The sequence below is a fragment of the Hippocampus zosterae genome, chromosome 3 (assembly GCF_025434085.1).
Source record: "Hippocampus zosterae strain Florida chromosome 3, ASM2543408v3, whole genome shotgun sequence".
Lineage (NCBI taxonomy): Eukaryota > Metazoa > Chordata > Actinopteri > Syngnathiformes > Syngnathidae > Hippocampus > Hippocampus zosterae.
The window spans coordinates 28,530,907-28,557,397 of NC_067453.1; the positions used below are offsets into that span (position 1 = coordinate 28,530,907).

Consider the following 26,491-nt stretch of genomic DNA (forward strand, 5'->3'; position numbering starts at 1 on the left):
GCTGTTGTTGCTGCAACCCTGGGTCCTACTGCTCCACCCGCCATTTTTGATTGTGAGATCAGTTAATGTCCCTCTCTCTTCCTCTCCCTCTCTGACACACACACACACACACATATATATATGAATATAAACCATATATACTATATAAAACCAGGTTCAATTCCACCTCCAGCCTCCCTGTGTGGAGTTTGCATGTTCTCCCCGGGCCTGCGTGGGTTTTCTCCGGGTACTCCGGTTTCCTCCCACATTCCAAAAACATGCATGGCATGCTAAATTGTCCCTGGGTGTGAGTGCGCATGGTTTTTCGTCTCTGTGTGCCCTGCGATTGGCTGGCAACCGGTTCAGGGTGTCCCCCGCCTACTGCCCGAAGACAGCTGGGTTAGGCTCCAGCAACCCCCACGACCCTAGTGAGGATGAAGCGAATGGGTGACACGCAGTCTAATCACCAAACCAGAAACTTTCCACTTCCTGAATCAATCACATGGTAGGGTGCTTCAGAAAGGTCGTTGCCATTTAACCGTGCTCCGCTTTGCGGCCGCATGAATGACTCGACACACACTTCGAAGTCTGTGTTAATTTTGCCCGACACGACAGACTTTTAGATTACACTTTATACACATTTTATATATATATATATATATATATATATATATATATATATATATATATATATATATATATATATATATATATATATATTATATATATTCTTTGGCGTTGGACTCAGCATGACTTAGATTTGTTCTTGATTTTACTGCTTGGTGCTTTCTACCGCCTTTTATTACCGATTTGTCTTACTGTTTATTGTGCATGTTAAATCGCTCCATGTACAGCACTTTGTATGCAGCGATGGCTGTTTGAAAGTGCTCGAGAAATACTCTTGACTTGACTTGACAATTAACATACCAGACATGTTATTATTGACGGTAGAGGAAATTGGAGTACCCAGAGAAAACCCACTCAGGTACGGGGAAGAACACGCAAACTCCACACAGGAAATCCGGGGCCCAGATCTGAGCCGGGCACTTGAGAACTGTATGGCAGCATAGATGTACTAACTAACATCAGAAATGTAGACATTTATTTACAAATACATTTTTCATAGAAATTTAAAATTGCAACATAAAATGTATGAGACATGAAAACAAATGAGGGAAATATGCATAATTTTGTCAATATTAAGCACAATATCCATTGCTAGAATCAAGCTGTATGTTGATCAAATAAATATCATTATTTGTTTATACTTTATTCCAACAAGCATGACCTGTGCACAACCTCGACTGGTACACTCATCATCATCATCATCATCATCATCGCCACTGTCTAAATGGTTTACGTATGAACATATGTGTGCTTGAAATTCATATCAAGGCTTTCTTCATGCATTGGACATTCATGAATATGATCATATTTCTCTTACAGTACTGACACGTGATATGAAGAAAATATATGTTGCCAACTCTGCGAATACAGGGTGGGATACGTTGGTGTTTCAGTGACACAGCCGCCTCATTATCACAGACTGAGAGTTAGTGCAGCTGTTTGGAATACAAAAACTGCTAGTCCACAATTATTGACGTTTTTCATCTATTAAAAATTGGTGAAAATGGTAAAAAAAAAAAAAAAAGCGTGAATATAATGTGCATGTTCTTTTCTGTTTTACGCACGTGCGTATTTCGTAAAATTTTAGTCATTCTGCCAACGAGTGGATACCCTTGAAGTAACTGTTCTCTTAAGTCAAAATCTATTTCGTGTCAATGGTTTGTTCTGCATTGGTAATCAACGGTGCCCAAGAGGGGGACGCTTGAAGCTCCGTCAGCTATCGAAACTTCCTGCTGCTCAGTCAGACAGTCGCTCCATCGTCATCCTCCCGGGAGCTGTGGAGTCATCGCAAGCAGTCGCTCAATGCACAGTTTCTTCTCAAATGACCAAATTCAACAAGCTAAAAAAAAGAAAATAAAATAAAATAAAAAAAGCTGGAAACAGACAGCTTTGACCCCCAAAGTCCCCGCAGCCGGAAGCCTGACAAGCTGACCTCATTCCTTCACTCTTCCTCTGGCACGTATGTTGACATCATCCATCGATTTCTAAATTGGTGAAAAAATGCTGATCTCTTTTTCGGATGATGTCATGCTGGAGCTATCTAAGAATTTGCTGTACAAAGCATCTTATAAAACATGATTTAAAAAAAATTTTTTTTTTACATTGTTGAAGCATCATTATTGACAAAAGAGAGAAAATGGGGGCGCGGGGGGGGGGATTAACAGCCTTAAAAAAATACAATGCACTGACACTTTCCAACATTTAAAGTCAACACTATGAATAAACTTTGTACTCAAGAGAATAATGTTACTTGCATTTCATCCAAACGGATGGATAAGTTTTCCACCATTGGGAGAAGAATGAGAAGGACAATGACGGTTCGTGATTTGTTGTTGTTGTTGTTGTTGTTGTGTCCGCAGTGGTTTTGATTAAATGAACTCTGCGCCGATAGATGCGTCGGTCCGGCGGGAAAAAAATAAGTCGACAAACTACATCATTCGGTGGAATCAGAAACGCATGTCTCCAAACTGTTTTTAGTCATTTTAAAATTCATATTTGCGGCACGCGGAACCGATGTTTGGCCAATTTTGTGTCTCTGCGCCGACATTTGTAGCTGCGGACGCTCCTTTCGGGCAACGTGTTCATGCAGATGAAGATACCAAAGGCTTTGTGGTCCCTTGAGAGTGAAAAGGGAGAAAAATAAGATTTGATCAATTGCCGCAAAGCGGAGCTGGCCGAGACTGAAGACTTGAACGCGGCAATGTGACCTGCGTGATGACTTGCCGGTGGCCGCTTGATACTCTTTCGAGCTAACAATCCGGCGTTAAATTGGTGTTTTGAAGTAAATTAACACTGAACAAACGTCATCTTCGTCACATCACTTGACTGCCACATCACTTGACTTTCCACTGAATTGTCATGACCGCTTGGTGCGTGTTTAAAGCCTCTTCGGCTAACTTAGCTTAGCGTAGCTTCCTGTCCGGTCTCATCGCGAAACGCTGAGCGGTGATGAATGTGAGTGTGAAGTGAGGCGATTATTGTGGGAAATAAAGAACGGACGGGGGGGGGGGGGGGGGGGCAAGCATGGCAGACGCGGCCGCTTCTCCTCACATCAACTGTGGGCCAACGGAGCAGAGGCACTCGAGCCAGCGAGACAGAGTGCGCACCTGCAGACAATGGCTTCTATGAAAATTAATATGAATTGAATTGAATTAATATGAATTAATAAACATATTGTCTACTTTTAAGTGATAATATATATCAACCTTGGCGAGACGTTTTTTTTTTGTAGGTGGATGCTCATCACTGTCAAAAATTTTACGGTGTCACGTTTCGGTTTTGCGGTCTGGCCAGCAGGTGGCATGAGCGGACATTCTGGCACACCTGCTGCCCGGTCTGGCCAGCAGGTGGCATGAGCGGACATTCTGGCACGCCTGCTGCCCGGTCTGGCCAGCAGGTGGCATGAGCGGACATTCTGGCACGCCTGCTGCCCGGTCTGGCCAGCAGGTGGCATGAGCGGACATTCTGGCACGCCTGCTGCCCGGTCTGGCCAGCAGGTGGCATGAGCGGACATTCTGGCACACCTGCTGCCAATCTGGAATCTTCAGACTCAGCATTTAAGGACTCCTCCGCCATTCACCCGTTGTGGGAGTATTGTCTATGGCATTGCTATGTTCGCCATTCTTTGACTTATTGGCTTTTGACCTCGTCATGATTTCGCGTTATAGTTCTCGGTACCCATTTTTGAGTAAGTACCGTTTTGTTTTGATGATCTGGCTTTTTGTGCGTGTTACATTGTTTTTCGTTGGTATTTTGCGGTCTTTGTTTTTCTTCCTTGCACTTTTTGTGACTCGTTTGGATTTGCCTCCCGGTCCTTATTGTGGACCAGCGCTTTATGTTCTCGCCTTATTTTCGGTGCGATTGAGACATTAAATTGTCATTTTCCCTACGGAGACCTTGTTGTTGGCTACGTTTTTGGATCCCCTCCCACCAAACTCGGTTTATCCGAGACTTAACATACGCAAAAAAAAAACAAAAACAAAAAATGAACCGGGCATTGACGCGCACGGGTGTTGTTGACGTAAGTAATCGATGGAATAGTCGACGGGCCCGATGGCCGAGTAATGCCGTGTTTGAATTGCGTTTCAATCGCCTCACAGATGCATCTCGTTGCAGGGCTAACTCGAGTGATCTGACAAGGGGGACGTCAGTGTGGTTAAGGGAGCAGCAACGGCGGGTGATTTGGTTTGGGCAGAGCGATGCCTTGCAACAGTGAGGTCAAGCGCACAGCAACACGCACAGAAAGAAGGAATGTGGCGCTGACGGGAATGCGAATGCAAGATGAAATAGCGAAAGTGTGGACGGATAGCGGCGGAGGCAAAGCTGTATCCTCCGTTTTGGCGGAACTGGGCTGTCTGGTTTGTGTAAGACATAACAGGAGGGTTCTTGATAAGTACTTTTGGCCCTGTACTGGAGGCCTTCACGATTAGAATTTCTCATCAGGGATGACTGTGTTGAAGGGGTGGTCCCAAAATGCGGTGCTGATTCCAAAACCTGGAGAGACAAACACTTGGATTAAAGCACCGCTTCTTTTTCCACTCGGTATCACTATCTAGATCTCTGTTTTCTAAAATAAGCAATTGATTTCAAGACAGAATATGTGATTTTTTTTTAATTCATGTCTCTCAAATAATGTTATTCCTTCTATATGAAAAAACATTCTTCCTTTCTCAGAAAGAGGTGACTCCTCAATCCACAATAATTATAGGCCAATATGGAAGTTCCATTCTCGCAAAAGTCCTTGAAAAATTTGTTTCCAAACAACTTGAAAACTGTTTTGAAGTTTAGGGTATTTCATCAAGTTAGAAATCTGGCTTTCGAAAGGTATGTAGCACAATAATTGCCTCTATGCAGTTGGTTACTGACATTATTAAGGCTCTGGACTGTAAAATGGAAAACAGTTACTTTCAATTCTACCAAAGACTGAAACTGCAAAAGAAGCGGAAATTCACAGTGCTGCCAGTACCGATCTTATTTTTACTTTAAAGCACTATAAAAAACAAAGATGTCTTGTATCGTATTATTGTATTTACTGAATCATGGGGATCTGATTTTTATGAATGCACCAGCATTGTGTGTACCATCATACTCTGCGATTTATTATTATTATTATTATGTTTTATTTGTTCTTATTTTATTTGATGTTGTTTTTAACGTTGTACTCGTGATTTTAACTGCTTGTAAGGTGTCCTTGAGTTCCTAGAAAGGCGCCCACAAATAAAATGTATTATTATTATTACTATTATTATTATTATTATTTCTGACTGTGAAAATGGTGTTGATCATTATAATAATAAATACATAAATAATAGAATCCAAAATAATTTTTCTTAATTAAAGATTACGGTAAGTGCAAATGTTACTTAACCAAATTGCAATTAATCGTTGATTCCTTTGGCTACCACTAGAGGGAGCCTGCATACCATCTTTTCAAAGAGTGTTTATACAGCCTATGAATGAAACTGAAAGCAGCAGAGAAGTGTGTGTGTGGTGCCCACCTGATCTCTGGTGCTCAAAGTGGTGTTTGACGTGGTAGGCCTTCAAGCTGTACATGTAAGAACCTTTCTTGGGCGATCCGTAGTGGAGGTAGTAGTGGATCATATCGTACACGACGTAGCCGCACAGTCCCCCGACAAATACGGACATGCCCACAATATCCGGCAGCAGGTTATTGAGGATCGTGTAGAAAAGTCCAACCACGACGGAGGCCAATCCGGGTGGAAAGACCAGCCGAGACCCGTCGAATGGAGACTGGGGAGACAGGTCATGGATTCTCAAATCGACTCAACTCAAATGTATTGATGGAGCACTTTCAAACAACCATCACTTGCAAAGCAACAAATCAGTAACAAAGACGGTAGAGAGCAGCAAACAGTACAACTAAGATCAGAATTTGGGTCATGCTGAGTCAAACGCCAAAGAATACAAGTGAGTTTTGAGGCGGCTTTGAAAGATGGGCAGCGAGGAGGCTTGCCCAATGTTCAGTGGGAGGTCATTCCAGAGAGAGGGACCAGCAATGGAAACGGCTCGATCCCCTCTGAGCCTCAGTTTAGTTCTTGGTACTTACGAATACCACGCAAGAGGCGTTCTGGACCATCTGGACCATTCATCTTCCTAACCGCTTGATCCTCACTAGGGTCGCGGGGGGTGCTGGAGCCTATCCCAGCTGTCTCCGGGCAGTAGGCGGGGGACACCCTGAATCGGTTGCCAGCCAATCGCAGGGCACACAGAGACGAACAAACATCCGAGCTCACAATCACACCTGGGGACAATTTGGAGTGTTCAATCAGCCTGCCACGCATGTTTTTGGAATGTGGGAGGAAACCGGAGCACCCGGAGAAAACCCACGCAGGCCCGGGGAGAACATGCAAACTCCACACAGGGAGGCCGGAGCTGGAATCGAACCCGGTACCTCTGCACTGTGAAGCCGACGTGCTAACCACTGGACTACCGGGCCGCCCATCTGGACCATAAATGATTAAAAATGCAAGCGCAAGGTCAAAAGGTCGCCGGCCCTCTGACTTTGCCAGCTGGAATCAGTGCGGAGGCTACAGTGAGGGACTCGGACAACATATTGATATCCTGATGTTCAATATGTAGATCTCTCTCACGCAACTTTCGACCAAAATCTTCACTCTGACTGAAATGTACCCAAACGTTGCTGTGGTAAAAAAGTCTTTTGACTTTTCGAATGTGATGTGAATGATGCACACTCTCATTACTGTGTCGATAAACTGTTGGAAATGAACCTTGTTTGCTTTCACTTAATGGAGTGATTCATGCATTCAGGGTCAAAATGGGGTACCTTGTGATGCTGTCCATGCAGGAGAAAGTGTAGCATGATGAGGTAGTAGTTATGAGCTGGTGGTTTCATGTGGAAGACAAAGCGATGGATGCAGTACTCGATGAATGACCACAAGAACCAGCCAGTCATGAAGAGCAGTGGGAAAGTGTACTTGTGGACCAAGACAGAGAAGTCTGGAAACACAAAAAAATAATAATAAGAATAACATTTTAAAATAAAGATGTACAGTCTGGAGAAAGGCTAGCATGTGCCAGTATTAACAAATGCAAGACTCGAATAAGAGATTTCCCAATGCCGTTTACAAGGTCAAATTTGCATATTGCGCCTCATCAAAACGCACTTGATAGCCAAACGGAGAATCAAACGCCGAGACAACCGTTAAAAGAAAGAAAAAGAAGAAACACGTCACACACCGTAGGTCGTCGGAGTTGGAGGGGAAGCTCTGCGCTATACTTACGCAGAAGCAGTTAGGTAGCCACTAGTGCGGCTAAACACATTGCAGACTCGCACTCCTAAGTCAGTTATCATCGCCAACGTGGGGGGGGGGCTTCATTTCTGACAAGTGTCATGCTCATCAAGGGATGATGAGAAAATATGGAAAAGTCGCGGTTAACCCACAATTGAGACGGCTAGCGCTTTTAAACACCGCAATTTAGTGCTCATGTGGTCTAGGACATTTTTCACAGATGTCTAGCTGGAAGAATTAGAATCTGGATTCTGGAGAGACAAAACATCGGTCATGCTATGAGTTTGCTTTCACAAGAGTAATGAATTTTGAATTTGACTTTTGAGGTCTGCAAAACAAATGTTCTCAAAATGACATCCCAGGAGAGATGTGTTTTGTTGTTTTAAAAAAACACTTCAACAAATCAACAACAAGTCAAGTCAACAGTATTTCTCGAGCACTTTCAAACAGCCATCGCTGCATACAAAGTGCTGTACATGGAGCGATTTAACATACACAATAAACAGTAAGACGAAGCGGTAATAAAAGGCGGTAGAAAGCACCAAACAGTAAAATCAAGAACATTCACTTGCTACAAGTCCCTGGCCTTAAACCGCAAAATTAGAAAATGGCTCCTCAAATGAAGACATTGATTTTCAAAACTGCTCCACAAAGGAAAACAAATATTTTGAGCCTGAAAAAATGCGTGTCATTCGAGAACCATATATGAACCCCCTCTGTGCATACCTGAGGTGAAGGGTATTCTGGTTGTGCCCTTTGCCAGGGTGGTGAAGCAAGACCAACTAAGATAACACACAATAGGAAGCCACACCACTGGCACCCAGTACCTGTTATGACAAAGTGTGAGAAACGTCGAGTTATAATCTGTGCATTTTTCATTGAAAAATAATGGAGAAAAGGAGTTTGATTTAAATTGTAGCTGTTTGCATACCACCAACACACACCAGAAGAGAAAAAAAAAATCATTGTAAATCAACATGAAAGGATGAGAGATCACATTTCAGGCAAATGGTGTTTTTTTTTCAGGTGCCGGAGTCATATCCTTGACGACTGAGCAAAAGGTGTGCTTTACATCCTGGACTGGTAGTCAGTCAATTGCAGAGCACGCCCAGAAAAACATGCTCGCATTCGCACCCATGATCAATTTTCAATCTTCAATTAACCAAAATGTGTTTTTATTTTTTTTTTCAATGTGGCAGGAAACTGAAGACAACACACGCAAGCCCCGCTGAGTAAAGATTTCGACCCAGAACCTTTCACTGGAAGGCAACCGTGCTCGTCTAAAGCTCCACAATGTGGAGTTATGGAAACTATATCGAGCACAGGACATCCAAACATGATGAATTCTCATTTCAAAAGAAGTACTTCCAAGTATGAGCTACCAGTCTTACCAGGAAGTCTTGGTGCTGGCCTCAAGGAAAGGGTTTCCAAACAGTCTGATGGGCCTGTCGACTGGCTGGTGAACCCAGGCATCATATTTCTCTCCTAAGTGGCCTACCTGCCATGCCAGGGGCTTCCTCCAGTCCACCAAATCCTGACAGGAGCAGACCATGACAAGAGGGCGTTATATTCCTTGGCCACCAGGAGGTGGTAGCAAAACACGAGGAAGTCATTCATTCATTCGTTCATTCATTCATTCATTCATTCATTCATTCATTCATCTTCCTAACCGCTTATATCCTTACCAGGGTCGGGGGTGTGCTGGAGCCTATCCCAGCTGTTTTCAGGCAGTAGGCGGGGGACAACCTGAACTAGTTGCCAGCCAATGGCAGGGCACACAGACACGAACAACCATGCGCACACACACTCAACCAAGAGGGACAATTTAGAGTGTTCAATCAGCCTGTCATGCATGTTTTTGTAATGTGGGGGGAAACCGGAGTACCCGGAGAAAACCCACGCAGGCCCGGGGAGAACATGCAAACCTCACACAGGGAGGCTGGTGCTGGAATTGAACCCGGTACCTCTGCACTGTGTGTGTGTGTGTGTGTGTGTGCGTGTGTGCGTGTGGTCCAAAGTTGTTTCATTCTAACTGATTTCCCGCTGGCAATAATTGACTGCTTTTATTCAGCTCTTTACTCATTCCACAGTCGCATATGGTACGCGGCAAATAGCGATGACAACATCCTGCTAAATGTCATTTGTGGTCGTTTTGCGACAGCAACGGAAATGCTTGAAGTTCTTGGATGAAGTCAGCTCGGAAGAGTTAGCCGCAAAAACCATGACTGTTTTCAAAATGACATGCGAGTGGTTTGCAGTTGAGTGGAAACATGGGTCGATGTTAACCTGATGACTCAAACCATCATTGAATAACACTGTTTGAAGGAATTAACGCCATGTACACAGAAAACCCAGAGTCCTCCAGTTAATACCCTGCGACAGCACAGCTTGTTTGAAAACACATTGGAACTTGATGGATGGATGCGCGACTTATACACAAAGTGCAGGAAAGCTACTTTAGTAACATGGCTACTTGCCATTTGGTTTTGAATAGATACCCGTACATTTGATTGCCAACAGAAAATGGTCCAAACAGTGATAACTGACACCAATTTGGAATGAGGTGAAGAAATATTGTTGAGCAAGACAAAGGTTAAGGCTTTCGTGAAACGGCAAACCCGTCTGCAGTGCGTGATTTTCATTGGGCAGCTGCCATAGGGTATGCGCACATGACCAAGTCAATACCCTGAGGTATTATCGAGAAAAAAAAACATGCTGAATGGAAATCACACATTCCAGATGGAATAACATAACCATAAACATTACGAAGACTTGTTTTCTTAATTGACCTCTGACCTCTGAACGCGTTCGCATTATTTTGGGAAAACTATTTTTACTTGCGCAATACCCCCCCCCCCACACACACACACTGTTTTAAGCATTTAGCAAACATGTATAAACTTTCCCCTCTGCACTGACATCATTATACTCCTGACCATTTCAGACACCATGGTAAATATTTACCCTGAATGACAGGAATGCCAGTCTTGTGCATTTGTTGAGAAGAACAATGATAACTATGCTGGGTTCAATGCCTAATATTGACAAGCGTACAAGACAAAAAGAAACGGCCTGGTTTACACGATCACACATGTCTGTGAAATACAATGAAAGCACAGCCAAAGAAAAGGCATGGAAGTCACCCTGCATAATAGTATTGGGATATTGCCAGTACAGTGAAGACCCTGCAATTTCTGGCGCATAACAAAAATCATTGTACAATTATAATAAACTAGCTGGTTGGCCGCCCTCCGGGCGGCTCATCAGCTAGTTCCTGCGGAAGGCTGGTAAGGTGAGCCTTTGGCCCACAAAAGTGTTGTTGCTTGGTTCAACTTTTTGTTCATCTTCATTGCTTATCGCGAAAATAAAGAGATGTTTAGCTCTACTAAATAACTAACAATTTCATTGCAATGCTTGTGGGTAGACAACATTTTTTCGCTAAGATGCCCGCGCGATCGTAGTGAGCCACTGCCTGAGCGGCGCGCAGTGGCGGCGCGCAGCGGCGCGGTGAAGTAGGTACGTTTTGAAAAGGGACAGACCGCGTGCGGGACGACGCGCAATATATAATATATATATATATATATATATGGGCGGCCCGGTAGTCCAGTGGTTAGCACGTCGGCTTCACAGTGCAGAGGTACCGGGTTCGATTCCAGCTCCGGCCTCCCTGTGTGGAGTTTGCATGTTCTCCCCGGGCCTGCGTGGGTTTTCTCCGGGTGCTCCGGTTTCCTCCCACATTCCAAAAAACATGCGTGGCAGGCTGATTGAACACTCTAAATTGTCCCCAAGTGTGAGTGTGAAATCGAATGGTTGTGCGTCTCTGTGTGCCCTGCGATTGGCTGGCAACCGATTCAGGGTGTCCCCCGCCTACTGCCCGGAGACAGCTGGGATAGGCTCCAGCACCCCCCGCGACCCTAGTGAGGATCAAGCGGCTCGGAAGATGAATGAATGAATGAATGAATGAATGAATATATATATATATATATATAAGATAATTATTATATAACTATTATTACACTTGCTCCATCTATCTAAGATAAGATAAGATATCCTTTATTCGTCCCACACTGTGGAAATTTACAGCCTCCAGCAGCAAGAATGTATGTAGAAAGAAGAAAGAGAAAAAAAATCTATCTATCTACCGGTATCTGTGTAAATCAATTTGACTATGTGGATAATTTCATTTATAGGGTACAGACTGGGCATTGTTTATTTACTGGCCAAATATCAGTTCCAATATTTGTATTAAAGAATACACCTGACCTTTGATTGAAATATTAATATTAATTATATTATTCATTCATTCATTCATCTTCCTAACCGCTTGATCCTCACTAGGGTCGCGGGGGGTGCTGGAGCCTATACCAGCTGTCTCCGGGCAGTAGGCAGGGGACACCCTGAATCGGTTGCCAGCCAATCGCAGGGCACACAGAGACGAACAACCATTCGCACTCACACTCACACCTAGGGACAATTTAGAGCCTTCAATCAGCCTGCCACGCATGTTTTTTGGAATGTGGGAGGAAACCGGAGCACCCGGAGAAAACCCACGCAGGCCCGGGGAGAACATGCAAACTCCACACAGGGAGGCCGGAGCTGGAATCGAACCCGGTACCTCTGCACTGTGAAGCCGACGTGCTAACCACTGGACTACCGGGTTGCCCATTAATTATATTATTTATTGTATATATTAATTGAAAGTGTAGCCAATACTATATATGCAAAGATCCTCATTACAATTAAACTTTACTAGCTACGCAGCTAGCATGGTTGCTAATTTTGCATATTGTTTTTAAAATGTGAAACGCTTGATTAATTAATTAATGCACGATTTAAAATAAAAAAAACTTGAGTTGTGAAGTTTGGAAATGATCCAATGTCACTTCATTCAAAATAATAGTGGATGACACACACATGTATCATTGTTGCTAGCATGAAAGTCAAACAAACAGTGAAAGGCGGACAATTATATTCTCTTCCACTATTTGGCAGAAGGTACACGTATGACATTTTTATTTGTTGGTGTGCCGTGACATTTTTTTTTTTAAATGTCAAATAATATGTGCTTTGGCTTAGTAAAGGTTGGGAAACACAAAGGTAGAGAGACAGTGCCACAGACTTCAGAGTGTACAAAAAAAACAAACGGGGCTAGTTATGGAGGTGAATGACCCTGATAACCATTTACCCTTTGTCCACTAAAATGCACTCTATCACTGGCCACTTTGTACAACTTCATGCAGCTCGGGTTATATTAAAAACATTGGTTGGAAGGTGAGGTCATCTAGTTTCTGTTGCAACAGTAAGATATTACCTTTTTGTTCGTTTTCACGAGAGCGAGCCATCAGGTCAAGAGACATTCATTCATGGGACAAAAATGGAAGGTTTTCATACGTTTTCGAGGTCCACACAGCTGCAGAGATTGTGTGGGGCATTCTGGTCGTCATCTTTCTGCGTTACTTGCGCTGTTTTTTCTTCTGTCTGTTTAGTGGAGTTCCTCCTCTCCCTCAGACTCTGGAGAAAATCAAGAACAAAAGATGATGAACGTAAAGTTAAAATAAGAAAAAGAAAGTAGCCGTCGGGAACTGTCCAAAAAACGCATTTGGTTTTGCAGCAAGTCATTAAAGAGATGATCAACATTCCAGATTCGTTGTCATCTGTCCACTTGTGATGCGAGTCAAAATACGTACATCCCAACTGTCCTTCACTTTATATATCACATGACTGTACATTGTAAAATTGGTTGAATTATGATGCGTAGGAGAACGGTCTGCGATCTCTGCGAATAAAAAGTAGGAACATATCCTGACGCAGTCAAACTTTTTTCAAACACAGTGAAACTCCTCTACAACGAAATCATGCTTGCAGTAAGAATTTTTTCACAACGGGGGTTTTTTTTCACTGTAGCAAATTTGATCTCAGATGTAAACACACACATACACAAATCTGAGATTTTCGACACAGCTCGGTTTGGTTTCAACGAATTGACAGCAATATCACCATAAAATGATTTAGTAAATATCGGGATGTCAATTTGTTTGATTACATCATTTAAAAATGCTGCAGTTATTGCAGCACTTGTATTGGCTGCATTTTAACACGTCTGTAAAAATACAGTATGTAGCCTGACAAATCATTCTGGCTGAAATCACCCCACAAAAAAGACGGTTTTTGCCCATACATCGGAGAATTGGATTTTGACCTTACAACACCAAACCTGACAGACGTGGCCCGCCGAATTTTGCAGATCCCCACAACGAGAAGAGTATCATTTACACCCCAATATCTCGGAAGGAAAAGTATTCAAAAGGTATTCAAAAGAATGCTATCGTTGGCTAAGGAATTCAACAGCAATTCTAAATATGCCCTTCTTTTAAAGATTGGGGTATGCTGAGGTGCCATGACCTTTTGGCCATTAGTGTGACTTTGAATTTCACCTTACGGACCTTTGATCGACTGGTTAGCGTGTCGGGCTCACAGTGCAGAGGTGCAGGGTTTGATTCTGGCTCCGGCCTTCCTGTGTCGCCAGGAACTAATCATGTGCCTTGAATGAGTGCCCATGGCACGTACAATATGGGCAGGAACAAAACCTCTGAGTCATTCGGCATTTTTTTTTAATACAGTGCTTTGGAAAAAAAAAACAAAAACACGATGTGCTGAAGCTGCGATAAGTGAAACGCGATATTGTGAGGGATCACTGTCGTGCATCTAGGGAGTACATTTTGCCGAGCTTCCTATGACACACTTAGATGCCTGAAAAGAAGTTTGGCTTTCATAAGATCCAAAGAATGGGATAAAACTCTCCTGTTTAATGAGGTGGGGCGGGGGGGGGGGGGCAGGGGGGGGGGGATTGTCAAAGTCATTTCCAGTCAGACTTTTACTGAATTTCAATACGCTGTAAATCAGTGACAATGGGTGCTGTGACTCTCAACACAGTGAGAACCCATAGCGACACGTGTGGCGTGATTGGACAAGTCACCGGCATCTTTGTGAAATGTTCTGTTTTCTTTAAAAACAGAACATTTAAAAACACAAAAAAAAAACAGTCCTTTAATTGCTTAACAACAACAAAAACCACCATAAAAGATAACATTTGCCAGAAGATAATCTAAAGTAACACGCCCTATTCTCCTGCCCACACTGCTTTCCTCATGAATGTTCAGTCCTGTGCGGCGTGCAGCTCCGTCTCAGGCCTGAAGATTTCAGGAATTAAGAGAAACTGTTTTTCGGTTCCGTTAGATTACCCAATGGGAAACCAGTGTAACTAATTTGGGGGTTCTGTCAACATTCATCACGGGAACCCATTTTTCTATTTTGACTGATATTCATGATCAAGAATTCAGATACTCAAAAGTAGAATATTTCAAGGGTAAATGTTTGAAAACTATGCATTAATACTCAATTACATCAGCAGCTGTGTACTCCAGGTTTATTCAATAAAATAAATGGATCAAAATATGTTGTTTAACACTTTTATTGTGCTCATATGGCATCATGAATACAGCATTCCACAAAATCTGGCTCATGATAATATGTGTTCTTGTACTCACAACATTGTGAGAACCGGCATGAGTTTTTAACCAACAGAGTGAGGACATTTTGACGAAGTGAGGACATTTTGGCCGGTCCTCACTTTGACACCCTCTGTGTGTGTGTGTGTGTGTGTGTGTACTATTTATGTAAATAAACATAATATCAATGGCTACTCACCCACTTTCTTAATACAAAAGCACGTATTAGTAATTGAATGATTAAAATCATGCGATTAATCTTTTTTTTTTTTTTAAATGACTACTACCAAGCACGGATTCATGTGAAATCAAATTGTGGTTCTGGAGCGTGGCTTTTATAAGTTTACGACCGTGCAAGAGTAGAAGAGTTGAGCTTGAATGGTATTTACACGCAGCGTATTCGACTCTTGAGTACTCACGGAACAATACCAAGTGACTGATACACAGGTACTTTTCTCAACTAAAATTCCAACTAACACGACAAGAGATCATTTTTTTTAAGACCTTTGATCTCTGACAAAAGTCAGAACAGTCACTCTCCAGAGTTACGATCATTACATTGGACATTTTTAAAAGGTCACTTGAAGTCCTATTCAGGTGACAGTGTCCAGTTCAACCTTGCAGCCAAGTATTCGTCATTGGTTCAGCAGATGGAGCAAGTTCCGTCAATAATTGTTGGTTGGCATCCAAAGAGGGCTAATGCACACTCTTCAGTTGTGAGGCAACAAGTGAAACCACACGCACGGATGGCCCATTGTCACATTAGCAATGACGCCAATCATTGTATTACGTTTCTTACTCTGTTCTTACCTATCAACAACGGTTTCACTTTAGATTTTTGTTTAACCTTGAGTGCATTCCTGTGTGTGTGTGTGATGTTTGGTTAATAAGTGACTAACAAATGAACACCGCATACCGGTTTACTTTTTAACACGTAAGTGGTTTTGTATTTTGGGGGGGGGGGGGGCACCAATGAATTATCTTGATTGATAATGTTACAGTCGACAATAATGTCAATGAGAAGGATTTTTTTCCGGATTGGGGGGGTGAAGGCAGAAACAAGACTGGCTTTCTGTGTGCGAGCAGTCGAAATATAAAAGAAAACAAAGGAGCTCGTTACTGTTCAAGAGTTTGGTGATGAGGCCTCGTACTATCGCAACACTGACACTGCAATGGGCCACCAAGGGCAGAGGGAGGAGGGGGGGGGGATTTAGATGGATTATTTTAATTAATGAGTCGTGGAAAAGGAAACAGTGTCACGAAATGATTCTCAGCACGACTGATTTGACACTATATGTCTGAGACCGCCACTCAAGGTTTCTGCCCTAATTTGACAGGATTGGTAAATATCTTTTTCGTGTTTCTGTAATAGCTAACACACCATTGTGTGAAGACTCTTCAGATTTAATAGTTTTATGCTACATCTTTCACCTTGAAAGTGTCAAACTGGTTTTGGATGTAATGTCTGAATAAAATAAACTGCTTTACAATGACTTGATGAAGATGTCAAATGTTGATTGTTTAGGTACGTGTGATGAACATGTGATGCGGGCGTTATAATTCAAGGGTGTCCAAACTCAGCCCTCAAGGGCCGCTGTCAGGAGCAACGCACCTGATTCAAATATTTCGAATCGTTGTCATGCTGCTTCAGAGCGGGCTGATGAGCTGATCAACTGAATCGGGTGTGTTGCAACTGGGAGAGCTGGAAAACTGGCAGCGCAGTGGCCCTCCAGGCCTGGAGCTGGACATGCCCGTTCTAATTAATATAGTGGCACATATAAACAGCAGATCACTATAGCACGTCACATGCAATCGAAACAAAAATAAAGTCTCCAACCCCGGTTTATGATGCTGATGGGTTATGACAGTCTTCCTCAACTGGCAGACCGCGATCCACGACCGGACCGCCGACCTCCTCTGTCCGGACCCTCGGCAAATTGTATAAAATGAAAAATTATAAAGCGATTTTTACGTTCTACATCGGGTGTGTCCAAAGTCCGGCCCGCGGGCCAAATCCGGCCCGCGGTCGAATTTCATCCGGCCCTCGGCCCCCGTCATAAAATCAGTGCCGTCTGGCCCGCAGTTTGGGCGCAATGGAACACGTCTTGCATTGACTGAGGTCTCGTAGACTGGTGAGTGATGTTTCAGAGAGTACTGCTTCCCTCTAGTGGCTAAATGAGTAATAGCATTTAGACACGAGAGGGCATCACTCACGAGTTAACAAGACATCACTCCGTGTTTATATTGACTGATATGTCATATTTCAAATGATCCTTGCAGTTGTGGATATGTGTATTGCTTGTTCATTTCCCTGTTGTTCGAGTCAAAGGTTTTGTGACTATTGAAAAGTCATGGTGATACATTTTATGTTTCAAATCAATCAATTTGCACTCAGGAGACTTGTTTAAGAAAAAGTCAAGTGAATAAGCAGTTGCATGTGATATACCTGTTTCAAATGAACCAAAAGAAATTCATAAGATTGTTGAAATTAAAATAAAAATGGAAATGTGAAACAGACTGGCTTACTAAAATGTGTTGAACAATATTGTTGTTCAATGTGAAGAATGTCAGCCCCGACATTTTACCACATAAAATCTGGCCCCCTTGGCAAAAAGTTTGGACACCCCTGTTCTACATGTTATATTTTTGGACTATTATCTGCGCATTACCGCAATCGCTTGTTAAAATTATCCGTTGTATTCTTTGCGTGCACTAACAGATGTAATGCAGAGGACCACAGCAGCGCAACTTTGTGTGTATAATGTCTGACGAACTGGAGACCCTGGCTGAGCAGGGTATGTCGGCGATAATGATGCGCTGATTGGCTCCTCTGAACTGAAGCTTTGCACATACATAAGCGTCACCACGCGTCTATCCCAATACACACGCATTCAAAATGGATGATTGTGTCAGGAAACAGACGCTTGCGCGACGCCACAGTGTGCTCAGCCCAGGAGAGCCACGCACAGACAATTAGACAAAACGAATCGCGGGAGGTTTCGATTGTGTGCAGTTCTGCTGCCGTCTACTTTGCAGCTGTTTAATAACAGAACACCGCAACATGGGAAATGAACATCCCAATGGCGTCCTCAAATAATATTTGCATGCCTCAGACATTGCATTCACCTACAGTGGAAGAACAGCACTGCACATTCCTGTGCTCCCTTGTGTCAGTATTTAAAATGGTTCTTAACTCCTCTTAGGGCGGCCCGGTAGTCCAGTGGTGGGCACGAAGGCTTCACAGTGCAGAGGTACCGGGTTCGATTCCAGCTCTGGCCTCCCTGTGTGGAGTTTGCATGTTCTCCCCGCGTGGGTTTTCTCCGGGTGCTCCGGTTTCCTCCCACATTCCAAAAACATGCGTGGCGGGCTGATTGAACACTCTAAATTGTCCCTAGGTGTGAGTGTGAGCGTGGATGGTTGTTCGTATCTGTGTGCCCTGTGATTGGCTGGCAACCGATTCAGGGTGTCCCCCGCCTACTGCCCGAAGACAGCTGGGATAGGCTCCAGCACCCCCCGCGACCTTAGTGAGGATCAAGCTGTTCGGAAAATGGATGGATGGATAACTCCTCTTCTGAGATAATTTTTAAGTGATTTCAGAGGGGACGTGAAAAGGGGAATCGTACAAATGAAAATGATATTTTTGTTTTCATGTTTAGTATTTATTTTGGTAAAATTTGTATTTTGTTTTGTTTTTGTTAAATTAAGGGAAAAAAAGACAACTACTGTTTAACAAGGTTCAAGTGAAAATGTCTTACCTCCCTAAAAGGGCTATTTCTATTATTAAGCAGACACATCTTAACAAAATAAAAGAGTTCCCGTGCATTCAACACAATAACTCTCATTATTTGCCGTGTACTGGCAATGTGAATAATTGTTATTTTCATGCACCCCATTATTGGTTGGTTGTGAGGAAGTGTTGATTTGTATAAGTTTGGCTTGACCATACTAAATGGGCATATAGCCCCGCTCCCCATGTGCATGGGATCGGAGCTTGATCTTATTTAAAAAAGGAAAAAAAAGAAAAAAAAAGTGGACCTACAGCATTTCTAGTTGAGGACCACTGGGACATATTATTTCTGCTTGCTCTGATACACATCATCACACCTCATAAAAATGTGTGATGTCACTAGGGAGATTTTGCAACGGACCACAGTTTAGAATTTGCAACTCACAGAGGGTTGCAACACACCTTAAGATACTCACATTTGAAAAAAAAAAAAAAAAGGAAAGAACAAAGAAGGAAAAAAAAGAAAAAAAAGATACTCACATTTGCATACCGCGCCGATATTCCATGCAACAACTGCTCGGCCTCACCTTTTTCCAAGGGTGTATTTAAATGTGACATACGCTCGTTTGAGCATTTGAGTTATGTGAGCGATGTATCTCTCTGCTGGTCACAGCACACATGCAACAACAGTCCCGTGTTCCATCATTTACGAATTTAAAGTGATGTGCTTGCATGCTGCCATTTGTGGAAACGTAGCTTTCAATGTTAACGCGGGAACGTGGCGGGATTGAAAGAGAACAATTTGTCTCAATTTTCCTCATTATATTACAACTGGATTTTGGTTAGAGGTTATCCATGAAAAATGTCAGCATTTGCTCATTGTTTCCTAACAAAAATAAGACGGACGATGACTCATTCAGGAATGTCATAATTTTCCCGAACGGCACGGGACAGCCGCCCACAACCGATTAACTTTCATAAGTGTGATGTCGGCTGTACGAAACCCATCGTCAATTAATTTGAGGTGTGCGACGTACTGAGCTCCGAAATCAATGAATGATCGATTGAATCATTGTGATTTCAGTCTCAATCTAAATCTTTTTGATTCCCATAATCATCCGGTCCGACTGGATAATATGAATGAATGCATCTCACTCATTCATCTGCACGCATCAAACAGAGGGAATATTTTGATGGACTTAACATCAAAGAGGCAGTCATGAGAGTAAAAGTCATCCTTGAAATATCATCAGCCATCACTGCTGATCTTTCGGCGCCAAGAGCACACCTATTTGCTTGCTATATTCCATGTGCTGAGTGACTGAACATCTACATTGTGCTCCAGTATAAACAGAGGAAGCCTGACACATTTTAATGCCATACATTCATTCATTCATTCATCTTCCGAGCCGCTTGATCCTCACTAGGGTCGCGGGGGGGTGCTGGAGCCCATCCCAGCCGTCTTCGGGCAGCAGGCGGGGGACACCCTGAATCGGTTGCCAGCCAATCACAGGGCACACAGAGACGAACAACCATCCACGCTCACACTCACACCTAGGGACAATTTAGAGTGTTCAATCAGCCTGCCATGCATATTTTTGGAATGTGGGAGGAAACCGGAGCACCCGGAGAAAACCCACGCAGGCCCGGGGAGAACATGCAAACTCCACACAGGGAGGCCGGAGCTGGAATCGAACCCGGTACCTCTGCACTGTGAAGCCCACGTGCTAACCACTGGACTACCGGGCCGCCCCTAATGCCATACACTGCATAGATTAATTTTTTGTGGTTGTGCATAGATGTTGCTGTTTGGATTCAATCCGTTCTTTGAATGACTGACTTGACGTGCATTTGGGCTACCCTACCGTGTCACAGTTACCCAAATGTGGGCGGATAAAGAGCGTGCGGTTGAGTTTGCACGTGAGAGGAAGATAAAAGTGCTAATGTCACATGCCAAAAAAAAAAAAAAAAACTCAACGGACCCGAATGACCAGTATTCCAGATTCAAAGCATGCCTGCGTGTGTTTGCATGTGTACACACACAAGAATCAGAGGCTGTCTGTAGCTAGCCAATTTTGAGGACACGGTGTCAAGTTACCACGCACCAGCAGCAAGCACACTAGCGTTGTTTGACAGTCATTTCACCCAATTCCTTTACAGCAAAGAAATTGTCCATCTTCATAATTTAACAACGATTCAACAAGAGTGCAAAAGTTACTGAAAAAATTCCAATCGTAAAACCCGTTTACCCGTTACATTTGTCTGTTTATCAAGTCAAGTCAAGTCAAGTCAAGAGTATTTCTCGAGCGCTTTCAAACAGCGATTTAACATACACAATAAACAGTAAGACGAATCGGTAATAAAAGGCGGTAGAAAGCACCAAGCAGTAAAATTAAGAACAAATCTAAGTCATGCTGAGACAGAATGTTTGTAGGGTGGGATAAAATGACGTGCCATGTAGTTTCGTGTGACAACTGCCCAGCCTTGGACAACAAATGTACCCAAAAAAAAAAAAAAAATAGACATCAGGATGCAACGCAAGCTGCATTCAAAACAATGTTCGTCAATGACGGAAAAAGGAGTGGCATCTTCCTGGAATGTGAGGCCAATAATCGACATTTCCAATGAAGACAGCAACGTAAATCTTGTTTTTTGTTTTTTTTTCCTGACTCCTGCCATCTTTCAGCCTCTCTTCCCTTGATCAGGTGTTAACTGCGGCGAGGTGTAAAGCCACCTGAGGCCTTCACCTGAGCGCAAAGTGTCATGTCGGCAGTCTCTATGGTAGCGAAGGAAAACAATACCTTGGGTAATGTATCACCATGGCGCAAACTCAGGGGCTGCATTTCAGACTTGCAAGAGACAATCGGACGCTGTCGGGAAATTTAGGAATGCTGAAGACGTGATGCAGTAGGCAGTCTTCTTACCCTGGCAGCTTCACCCTTTTGAGGGGTTGCAAGAGCCTCTTCCATCTCTCCCTATCTGCAAGTTTTGCTCTCACGCCACGATCCGACATGCAGCGGTTTAGGTAAATGCTGAAATGCTATCGACAATTCTACAGGCCAATAACTGTACAAATTGGTATTTAGGCTGTTGATTGATTCTAATTGTAAAATTCTTCAACTCGGACATATAGCGAGCGCACCCAGCAGTTTCTCTCTCGTCGGCGGCTGTGCATTGTGGCGGAGAACAATCGCATCATTGACCCGAAATCTTCGCAGATGGAAGTCCGCATTCCATTCCATGACTTGCTTACCCGCCGACATTCCATCCACTTAATATATTAACCCCCACCCTCACCAATGCAATGCTCGCCCCCCCCCCCCCCCCCCGTGCGCTAATGTTGCCAAATGTATTCGACGATTTCATCAGTTGTTGAGCTTCTGTGATATTTAAATATGTAGCAAAAAGAAATCTCTTTTGTCCCTTGATTGAAATCCTTCTGATCACATGCTTGTGGAGCACTCCAGATTGTCATCCGCACAGTCTGCCATTTGTGACTCTCTGGTCGTTAAACAATGTCTGCACTGTCTTTCTGCAGTGACTGCAGTAATGTTTTGTATGTCAAGTGGCAAATTGTAATGGCAGTTCGAATTTGGGTGGGAAGTGTGCATTCACTCAGGACTTTTGCATTACTCTTACATCTTTCTATTGAATAATTCAAATGACTTTTCCAGGCTGGAATGGGTGTAGATTAGTTATAAAATGACTAATTTTAATTAGTTAAAATTAAAAATTAATTAGTTAAAATTAATCAATTTAATTAGTTAAAATACCAGTTATTTTCTGGGCCAATACCGATTATTACTAGTCAAGGAAGCCGATAACCAATATTTGGAGCCGATATTCGTTTGCAGTAAAAATCCGGAAAATATTGATGTCACAATTGTGAGTAATACAAACTCACGGCATTTGATTTTGTTTAGATGTTCATTAACAAGCTTTTCCGATTTGCAATCGATGAATGTTTTTGGGTTTTTTTTTTAATCCTTAGAAAACTGACACCTTTGTTTAAAAATGCAAAAAGTGCAGCGAGTTGGCAGGCTAACGAATAGCTCCCCAAATGTTTTCTGCGGTAAATGAAGTTTTACACAATTTCAAAAACAGTCATTGTGTTTCATGAATCACTCAGTATTTGGAGCTCAAAAACAAAAAATGTGCATCCTCAACACATTTGCCAGCAGGTAACCATTAAGGTATTTTTTAGTTTTTTATATTTCTATATATATATTGTGCGTCGTCCCGCACGCGGTCTGTCCTTCCGTCTGTCCCTTTTCAAAACGTACCTACTTCACCGCGCCGCTGCGCGCCGCCACTGCGCCGCTCAGGCAGTGGCTCACTACGATCGCGCGGGCATCTTAGCGAAAAAATGTTGTCTACCCACAAGCATTGCAATGAAATTGTTAGTTATTTAGTAGAGCTAAACATCTCTTTATTTTCGCGATAAGCAATGAAGATGAACAAAAAGTTGAACCAAGCAACAACACTTTTGTGGGCCAAAGGCCCACCTTACCAGCCTTCCGCAGGAACTAGCTGATGAGCCGGCGAACCAGCTAGTTAGTTTGTATATTGGAACGGTCAATCAACACAAGAATAAGCAAATGTAAATGCGCTGGACTTAGCATAAATGCTAGTTTTCAGCCTTAGTCCCAAGACAGGTTTCTAAAATAGCACAGTGAGGCACATAAAACTTTTTAAGACACATAACTTAAGACACGCAGAACTCAAAATAACACTTTTTTTTTTACTGATCACCTATCACATGTTGTATGTGTTTTAATTGCAGATATTGGGGGCATGTAATCGGCCCAGACCATTTATTCATCTATCCTTATTATTATAGATACAGTACATTTACCGAGTACCGAGAAATAGTGCCTGCAAGCACCTCTCAGTCTCTCATTGTCAACACGAGGCAAATTCGCCACAAGCTTCACCACGTGGCAACGCAGCGTTTGGAAACTACGTTTGTTACATGTTGGGGAAGACGCAGGGTATGCGTGGAGACAGTATATAGAAAGTCCGTGAAGGCGTTATCGCTCCTGTGCTGGTCTTGCTGTCCTGTTCATTGCAAGTGACGGTGGGAGTCAGTCGGCCAACAATCGAGAGACTGGGGGGGGTCGCAATGCAGATATGGATGGATTCATGGCATTTGTTCTCTGTGCTGATTAAACTCAACTTCAGATTCTTGTTTTTCGCTCTGCATGTAGAATTTGAATTCTAATTTCTCTCTTCAGGTAGCCCGCACCACCCTTACACATGCATACTGCAACCGGAAATGCCTGATGAATATTCAATATAAGGACAGATATGGAGAGTTTCATTGGTCCACTGTGTTCATAACGACATTGATGGTCAAAGGCTAACATGTTTCGCTGCCATCTTTCTCTACAGCCACGGAGAAAAACTTAGCGAATGTAACTGTAATCGTGCTTATTGTGTGCAGCTGAGTTTCCGATTTTGTATGCCAACTGCCAATAAAACAGGAAGACGAAGAAGAGTTTCCAGTCTATGCAGAGATCATTGAAAAGTATCACGTCCCGAGCACGATTGATTTAAAACGTAAAATTGGATGCATGACGAGACCTATATGAACAACATAGGAGACGCGTTACGCAAACATTCAACACAACCGGTTGCTCCTTTATTTGTCTGACAGCGTGAGTTTCAGGAAACGTCCTCATCGGCCATTGTTCCTTTTGCGTCAAAGCCATATCTCGCCTCGACTCGGTCTTGAGCACAGGATTTTGTATTGTAAATATTGAACAGGTTTAACATTTACAACTGTTAGTCCCAACTGTTTTCCAAAGCAGTTTGGGGAGGAAAAAAGTCATTATCATTCCCCAACACTACGGAATAATCCAAATAGGATCAACAGGCTTGATTATCGTATGTGTATATCCCAATTTAGCTTTGATTATAACTGCCAAAACCCAAAACTGACATTGCGTAATATGAACAATATGAAAATATGAACAATGGAATATCTTTATTTTCATTATAAACTAACCCTTTCTGCCTCTGAATGTAAACAAGCATTGTTTATTATAAACCAGTTCCACATTGTTGGCAGTGTAAACTTTTTGATTGTAAACCTGCCCGAGGGTACATGCATCCAGAAACACATTAAGGAAAGTCCACTCTCCATTGTGTTAAAGAAACAATACCAAACTATTGCGCCATAAATTCATGTGATGAATATGTTGAAATTCACTTCAGACCATGACAGCACTAATGGGGACATTTATTACGTCCACCAAGAATTTAAAGAGATTCCAGTGACAGTGAAGTCCAGCGTGCCAAATCTGTATTTCTCTGATTTTGGAGTATTAAGGGAATATTTTTTTTTTTCACAAACACGTCAGTCGATGTGCATTAAATAAGATGTATTTTTTGGGGGCAAATATTTCGGTGAATATTGATTAGATCAGTTGAAAGTGTGTGCGGCTGATTACAAACAAGAACAAAGAGACGATTCTGAGTCGACGTAAGCATTGGGAACGACTGTGTGCCATCAAAGCCATTTACACTTGTTTTAGACATTTAATGAAACCATGTCCGCATATCCCCAAATACCTCAAAACAATGTTGTAAAGTTTGATATATATGTTGCAACTAGCGTTCTTCACTTTGGGCAGGCAAAGATGAGTTATCCCCCCCCCTGCAGGGGTGATAAACATGGATACATATGAAAATCAAATTAAAACCATGACGACACAGGAGGTTCCACTGTACATTAAATCTAAAAAGAGTTGCGGAAAACACGTTTTTTTTTTTTTTTTAACAGGACAGCTAAAGTGTCTGAGAGGAGTCAAGAAAAGACCTGCGTGAGGTGATAACACAAAAATGCCCTCACCAAAAATGGAGGAAATGGGTCAGTTGTCACATACCTGGATAGAGCACTATAAAAGTGCACTTCCGTTCAAAATAGGTCACAATGGCCTTAACATGGTGTCTTGCCTTAAAATCAACGAGGGGGACTGTGGGCGCCCTGTTTTGGCGAATACAAGACTAAACCCGTCCCTTCATACTGCAAGTGTTCATACTTACAGCTTTTGGTTCCATTTTCCAAACTTACTGTACGTGTATTAAAACTCGAATGTACTATAATCTTTCATTCATTCATTCATTGATCCTCACTAGGGTCGCGGGGGGTGCTGGAGCCTATCCCAGCTGTCTCCGGGCAGTAGGCGGGGGACACCCTGAATCGGTTGCCAGCCAATCGCAGGGCACACATAGACGAACAACCATCCACGCTCACACTCACACCTAGGGACAATTTAGAGTGTCCAATCAGCCCGCCACGCATGTTTTTGGAACGTGGGAGGAAACCGGAGCACCCGGAGAAAACCCATGCAGGCCCGGGGAGAACATGCAAACTCCACACAGGGAGGCCGGAGCTGGAATCGAACCCGGTACCTCTGCACTGTGAAGCCGACATGCTAACCACTGGACTACCGGGCCGCCGACTATCATCTTAGCTGTCATTATTTGTAGTTTGTACATACTTCAAAAACCTCAAGCTGGAAGCTAATGATAAAAGCTCACGTGCTTGCTGGTGTGATAGGATGCGATTTACAGATGCTCTGATGAGTCTACTAACCGCAAAGATAACCTGTGATTATTCAACTGTCAAAATGATTTGCTTGTACAGCCCTATTGTCAGGCGACTTTAATTGTATTCGTATCTGAAATTTACACTTACAAGGCAAAGTAAAAATAAATAAATAAAATCAGAAATGAACAGGTTACTCATATCTCAAGGCACAACTGTGTATTTAATTTCAGCATGACTACCGTATTTTCACGACTATAAGGCGCCATTAAAAGTCTTAAATCTTCTCCAAAATGGACAGGACGCCTTATGATGCGGAGCGTCTTGT

The 26,491-nt window shown here is 42.8% G+C and overlaps 1 protein-coding gene across 2 annotated transcripts in view; it reads right to left on the reverse strand.

Moving 5' to 3' along the window:
- Positions 1–1,059: 1,059 nt before the first annotated feature.
- The window catches only part of fa2h (fatty acid 2-hydroxylase), a 31,968-nt gene continuing 6,536 nt past the window's right edge, over positions 1,060–26,491 (reverse strand). The window contains exons 2-8 of one of the 2 annotated variants that reach the window (XR_007961891.1): positions 12,768–12,887; positions 8,768–8,910; positions 8,103–8,203; positions 6,911–7,083; positions 5,604–5,856; positions 2,039–4,599; positions 1,060–1,880 (exon numbers count right to left, since the gene is read on the reverse strand). Coding sequence is in view for 1 of the 2 variants with exons in the window: in XM_052062154.1 (XP_051918114.1) it covers positions 4,532–4,599; positions 5,604–5,856; positions 6,911–7,083; positions 8,103–8,203; positions 8,768–8,910; positions 12,768–12,887 (858 nt within the window). In the remaining variant the exon portion in view is untranslated. The remainder of the gene's footprint in view (positions 1,881–2,038; positions 4,600–5,603; positions 5,857–6,910; positions 7,084–8,102; positions 8,204–8,767; positions 8,911–12,767; positions 12,888–26,491) is intronic. The other variant, XM_052062154.1, reaches the window with a different exon arrangement.